Raw genomic sequence first — 7,095 nt, forward strand, 5'->3', positions numbered from 1 at the left:
GACGCGTTTCAGAAAGGCGGGGCATAGAGGAGAAACAATAATGTACAGTATGTGGAAAATAATGTGTTATTTGAACCTTAAACCGCATAAACACATTTCATTACACCAAATACACAAAATAATGTTCTTTTTAGCAACATCATATGACCCCTTTAATGGTAAATGCAAAATTGTAAACGTGTCTTTAGTTTATTAATGATACTTACCTTGCTGTCCTCTTCAGTGGATAAAGACTCATCACACACAGCTGTGCTCCGAACTAATTTTCCTTTGGCCTGTAACACATGCACACATTCATTCAATAACCCCATTCTCCACATCACACAGAAAAAGAAATATTTTTTTTTCTAGAGAAGAGCTTTCTCAGTCCACATTAATGCTACTTTTGTTATTTCAATGATATTATACAGTGTACTGGACACAATAAATATTATTTTTCATATTTTGTCTTTTTTGTATGGTAGTTAAAATACTAAACTGATGCGACATATTGCCAAAAGAAATTGAAATGCTATGTAAATAGCCAATTCCAACTGCCCATGAGCAAAATACATCAATTTATAAATAACATATGTGTAAGATTTCTGACGTTTAAATTGTTATTTATAAATATGATTTTGAACATGTCACTAGTTTCATTTTGTAAATGCAGCCAATAGGAATGGTTTTAATTGTATTGCATTTCTAGATCATTGGATCAACATTACAGGGTGAAAAGTGTAACTATGCTATTTTTAAACTATTTGGACCTGGTCCCAGACTGTCTGAGAGCTGCTAATGTGATTTATATTATGGAGTTGGGTAACTTTGTATTATCAGGGTAGTGAATGCAATGTTTACTAATGGTATTTGGACTGAGACACATAACCGTTAAAGTTAAGCAGTCAGTAGCAAATGACATTTACCCACTGAAGAGAATGATTCAAAAAGCAATATTCTGCTGAGTATAGCCACATCAATCTAGCATAAACGTCTAGCAAGCTAGAAAGGAAAATAAACTCATAAATGAAATGAATGCTCTACAGGGCGGGAGCTTTAATGATTAAATTCAGTTGCAATCCTACCTTCAGTTTCTTTTTGAGTTGTCCATGGTTATCATCTGATTTTGGCTGCTCAAAGGAAAAAAATAAACAGGATAAAAAAAAAATCATAGTAGGAAATGAAGCAAGAAAGAGACTAAAGAGTAAATTGATGGAAGTTGTTGAATCTGTATTATTACCTGGGTGGATTCATGACAGTCCTCTGTGTCTGTGGTACAACATGGAGGTGAAGTCTCTTCCACAGGGCATTTTGGGATATTTTCAGATTCTCCTGTTTCTGACATCTTGAAATTTTCAGATTCAAAGGTCATCAGTCATAGGCCACCATATGTCCCATGACCATCCAAGCCAACTAGTACCAAGACAAGATGTCTTCTTTTCTCTTTTTTTCTTGTTCTGTTCTTCTCTTCTCTTCTCTTGCCAAAACAGATGGCTAGACAGATTCTTATTCAGTCAAGAAGAGGAAAAAAAATCTCTGTGTGAGGTTTTCACTCAGAACAAAAATCCTTTTCAGATCTCTAAACATGTATTTATTCTGAGCACTATACAAGGTTTACTTAAATACTCAGCTGATAGTCAGTGTCAAAAAAGCTCAAATCAGCGATTAAACCTATTAAGCATCCAACCAAGTATCAATAATGAGATATCTTTATTTTTTATTCATTCATGAACTGACCTGCCCGTGCTCAAGCTAAAATTAAATTAACACACAACACAGCTGCATAATTGTGCAGTTAAGAGAGCAAAATAAATAGGCTTATCAATGTTTAAAACTGAGGAGAAAACTACTCCCATTTGTTTTAATGTTGATCTAAAATGCCGTGTGAAATTATATTTTGGTGCAAATTCATCTGTCATTTGGAAGAAAACTAGACAAATTAGACAGATGCCAAAAAGATTGTTTGACATGACACAAAAAAACTACACAAGGTAAATAGAAATATTCACTTTCAACGAGGACAGACATGGTTTGTGCCAAACACATGTTGTGAGGTCAATTATTAGCTGAAACCATCAAAATTCAATTAATAATTAAAAATTAAATGCTCAAAATATAAAAACCAAGAAAATTTAAAAAAGCCAGGTCTCTCCAGCAATATACAGTATGCTGATTTGGATAAAAATACCAATGTGATTTTACAAACATCGATTTGTATGCATGCATTATGTGCAACTTCTTTCATAGCAGGGGCAGGTGCTGTACTGTAAATTACATTCCCAGAATGACAGCTCCCTGAATGGAAAGCACACACACGCCAGCTCTTTTTGGATAGAGTGCATCCTTCATTCTTATGTCATCACTCTCATCATGTTTGAACTTGTCTTCATGTCTGACCACTGAGTCACTGACTCACTTTCACCAGCGTTAAGCCATACGCCTCCACACAGGCAGACACCGCAGTTGCTCTTGGCATCTTCATCAAGGTCTTCTCTGGGTTATCAAACAGGTGGCCTCAAACTTGGATGCTAAATAATTGTGTGATAGAGATGCCATCTAACATGCATCTAACATCTGATGGGCAGCAGCACATTGTTCTGGGTTTTTGGCCACTGATCAATCCTTATGTAAATTTACTATGGTAACCATGGTTTCTGCATAAATATAATACTCAAATACAGGTTCTTTATTGGCATTTCATCATGAAGAACAACCATGGAACCTTTCCATTGCACAAAATGTTCTTTATAGTGGTTCTTTAGAATATTAAAATGTTCTTCACACTAAGATTTTTTTTTTTTTTAAGACCTGTTTACTGAAAGTTTCTTTGGGGGGGTTCTTATATGACATCACTTGTGAATACGTCTTTCTGAAACTTTTATTTTTAACAGTGTAGATAGTCACTAAAGTAAAATCATTCTAAATAAATATTTTATATATCTTTTTTTTATTATGCTGCTATGCTTTGGTGTATATTATTTTATGACATATAATCATAAAATTACCCAAAAATATAGTAAAATATCAACTTATAATTAATAATAATATTAATAATGGATCGTTAGGAGCAATAGAAAACCCGGGGTGGATCTTCAGCGGAGTAATTACAGAACGCTACGAGCAGGGAAGGAAAATCGGTCCGCTCCATTCATAAACAAAGCTCCAATTCGCAGTTCAATCTGTTCTTTGCTGGGCGACACTCAGAACGTGATGCTTTGGCTTCATGTGGAAATAAACGATCTTACTGGCCATTTTATATCAGAAACGTAAGTTATTTGATTTTAACTTAAGTTACTCGTTTACAGAACTGCTGTTTAAAACAACAGTAACGAGAATGTATTTCTTAATTGAACTGTCCTTCTTCAAACAATGCACTAAACTTAGATTTTTATAACAGTAGTCGCTAATATTAAGAAAACGCGGATTATTCTAGTAACAATAGGTGGATTTAATATAGCATTTAGCAGACGTTATGGTTACCATAGTAATTCTTGTGAAGGCAGTGCGTAAATTAAAGCTAAGCTTTGTGCAAAAGTTGCGCGCACATACACACAGACGCGCGCGCTCTGCAGAATAGCGCAATGATCTGTGTACAGAGATTCAATGTGTCCGTCTGCCAGGATGAAGGTGTAGCAGCCGAGATGGGGTTCGGTTTCGACCGCTACGTCGCATTCCGGGCACAGTCTGGCACGGGTTATATTTGGAGCGGCTGTTTGGGGATCTCAGACTGCTGTTACTGACGCACACAGAGACGACGTAGGAGCAGCAGCTGTGCTTTCTAAAAACAAACCCAGATCTCGCTCTACCATTGCTCTTTTGTTAAACGAGCCTGAGCCTTATATTACACTATATAGTTAGCAACAGAATCATTCCTCTTAGAAATAGCGTGAAAATCAAGCGTTCATAAGGTTTGAGTTTGTTTTTGTCAACACAAACTTGTTTGAACTCCAGGAAATGACTGTCAATACCAAAATTAACACTTGACAACACGCCTCACTATAAAGCACAAATATTACGGCATCGAATTGCTTCTAATTAAGAGCAAAAACGTGAGAGACAACCAACTTTACTTACCTTTATGTATGAACAAACAACTGAAATGGGTAGAAATGTGCGCTCGTGCCTCCGGTGAGCTTGTCAAACATCTTCTGTTTCTGACAGCAAAGCGCGCGCAGACTCACGCCACCCGCTTTCAACTCACTCGGTTAAATACGCGCGCGCACTCGTGCGCTCAGCCTCTTCCTGGCACTCACGCTGCGCGCTCACAAATACACACAAGCACCAAGCAAGGCTTTAAGCTATAAATTCTACACACAACACACCCAACTCCAACATTAGTTAGATTAGAGGAAATTAACAACAACAATATAAAAATAGCACGTCTGATACATTGGCACAATTAAAACTGATTCACATAGACTGTCTTAACTTAAATAATGCAACAATTAGGCTATTACAGTTACTATCAGAACTGTAAAATCATAATGGATTAATATGGCGTCTCCACACAGTGTAAGAAGTTTTAAAACATTCATTAATTTACGAATATTGTAATATATTTTGCATGAAAATGATCAAATTTTTAAAGGTATTTATTTATTCAATGTGGAAAATATATCCATGTTTCAGCATCAAGGATACTAAGCTGTTTAATGTTCTCTTCTACAGATAGCCTATACTAACATATTGTGAATTTGTGCAAAAGCACACAAAGAAAACCCACCAAATACTGCAACGAGCACCTGTTAGATGAAAAGATTATGCGACACTCACAATGAGACACACACATACACACACACATATATGGGTGCATATACCGCAACTTCACAGCTGCACGCACCCGGTGCCTCTCTTTCTGCCATATGGCTTCACCGTTTCTGAGAATCAGAAAGATGTTCTTCTATAAAGAAGGCTTATAGAAAGAGAGGGTGAAACAGACTTACCTGATGCTGTCTCCTTAATTAAATGAATACAATTATCTGTGTACAACTCTGGCCAAAAATAACGGAACATTATGTTTTTTTAAGTGTGTTTTGAAGAGTGTTGAACTTGCAATCTCAGCCCAAAGGCCCAGTCTGTCGCTCTCAAACACACACACACACACACACACACACAGGATCATTTGTCCTTATGCCTATGAGAAATCTTAATGCAATATAATATCCCCTCAGTGACCAGTTTGTTGTGTTTTGGCAGTGTGTTCATTTTGTGTGAGATGGTGGGCAGAGCAGCTGCCATTGTGCAGGTTAACAGGACTGAGAGAGATGGTAAGAGACAGTGGGCAGGATTGAAGAGATCGAAAGATTCTACAGAAACATCTATGTTTTTGTATTTGTCTTATAAGAGCCCAATTTTTTATCAACTATTATTAGCCTTCCAGTATTCAGTAAATTATTCAATCATTATTGAATTTACTTAAAGGAATAGTTCACCAAAAATTCACCAAAATTCTGTCATCATTTACTCCCTGTAAACCTACCAACCTATTACCTACCAATTTACAACCTGTATGCATTTTTTTATTCCTGTTGAACACAAAAGAGATATTCTGAACAATGTTTGTAACCAAACAGTTGACGGTACCTACTGACTTCTATAGTATGGAAAAAAATACTGTGGAAATCAGTGGCTACCCTCAACTGTTTGGTTACCAACATTTTCAGAATATCTTCTTTTGTGTTCAGCAGACTATCCCTAATGTGAGAGAGCCAAAGAAACATTAAGCCAAACTTTAACATTTTTCTCTGTAAAAAATTATTGTGATTTTAATGGTAAAAGGCTGTAAAAATGCTACAGTAAAAACCTATTAATTGGTTAACGGTAAGTTCCCCTACTATATACGGTGAAACACTGTAATGGACATTTCATGTAATTTTACAGTAAAATACAGTTTTTGGGAGTGAAAAAGAATGTATAATTTAGAGTGAAAAACGGTAAACTGACATTCCCAGAATTTCACATTTGATGTTTTTTCGTTGAAATAATGGTTTCTTCTTAGTTTTTTCCTCATCGGTTATGTTCATTAGGGTTGTATGTTACATCTAATGTTGTTAAATTAATGTTTATTTGCATTATTTGCATTTGTCAAGTGTTACCATGATGATGGATTTGGTTCATCATGTGACTTTCTAATCACCAGCCGTTTTTGATGGTTATATTTATTTTATATATTTACTTTGATTCTTTATTAAGAATCAAGACTGCAAAAAAATATTAGCACTAATATAAATGTATTTTGCATCTGTTTGAATAATTCTGTAAATCTTATCAAGAACAAATAATTCAGGCACTGTAAAACACATGTACAATTAATAGAGACTACATACACCTAAAATTATAGGAGAACTTAAGGTGTGGCCACTCAGTGCCTTTAAAGTATTATAAAGTTCATTGAGTTTCTTGGGCACAGAAGTCTGTTCCTTACATGAAATTCTGCTTTCTAGATGAGCAATTACATTACATAAACATAGATGATAAAATAACTTTGCCATATTCACTACATAAGAATCTTTGACTTGTGCTCTTGAGCAGGGGCATAGCAGCCATTTAAAAGTGTGTGTGTGGGGGTGGGGGTGGGGGGGTGGTACACAGCTGTCAGGTGATGTGACCCTCAAAGGCAAACAAATTATGTATATAATGTACATTCATGTTCATATAATAAATTCTAAAAATAATTTATTAACCTATTTTTGTGATATCATACTCAAATTTGAAAAATAACTGCAGGACTTGGGACTTTGAGACCACTGTGGGCATCTATACGTTATTTTTATGAAATAAAGATATTTTATGCACAATATTTCAGTTACACTACTAAAATATGATAAAGTATGATGAGATAAGTATTCGGCGCAAAACAACTTTGCTTTATTGGGAAAGGATAACGCGAGCAGCACGACGCGACAAAAGACAGCAGAACCCAATAATCAGTTATGTCTCATTTAGCAGATGCTTTTATCCAAAGCGACAAGTAGGAGAGCATTTAACACACACTGGATCCCCGCAATGTGATGAGGTTCTTAACGGGTTCTATTGTCTTTTGTCGCGTCGCATGATCGCATCCAGTGTAGACGCGACGTTACAGTAAGTTAAAGGGGTCATATGATGCGATTTCAA

The 7,095-nt window shown here is 35.8% G+C and overlaps 1 protein-coding gene across 3 annotated transcripts in view; it reads right to left on the bottom strand.

The window, feature by feature from the left end:
- Nucleotides 1-4,197, bottom strand: part of LOC107742849 (cAMP-regulated phosphoprotein 21-like) — a 12,204-nt gene extending 8,007 nt beyond the window's left edge. Inside the window, exons 1-4 of one of the 3 annotated variants that reach the window (XM_016555908.1) lie at nt 4,054-4,197; nt 1,220-1,484; nt 1,065-1,109; nt 207-275 (exon numbers count right to left, since the gene is read on the bottom strand). In XM_016555908.1, the coding sequence (XP_016411394.1) occupies nt 207-275; nt 1,065-1,109; nt 1,220-1,351 (246 nt within the window). In that variant the 5' untranslated portion in view covers nt 1,352-1,484; nt 4,054-4,197. Of the gene's footprint in view, nt 1-206; nt 313-1,064; nt 1,110-1,219; nt 1,485-4,053 lie in introns of those variants that run through there. The other 2 variants (XM_016555909.1, XM_016555910.1) reach the window with 2 other exon arrangements.
- Between the last annotated feature and the right edge of the window lie 2,898 nt (nt 4,198-7,095).

This window comes from Sinocyclocheilus rhinocerous, unplaced genomic scaffold, assembly GCF_001515625.1.
Source record: "Sinocyclocheilus rhinocerous isolate Xijiao unplaced genomic scaffold, SAMN03320098_v1.1 scaffold1338, whole genome shotgun sequence".
Taxonomy (NCBI): Eukaryota; Metazoa; Chordata; class Actinopteri; order Cypriniformes; family Cyprinidae; genus Sinocyclocheilus; species Sinocyclocheilus rhinocerous.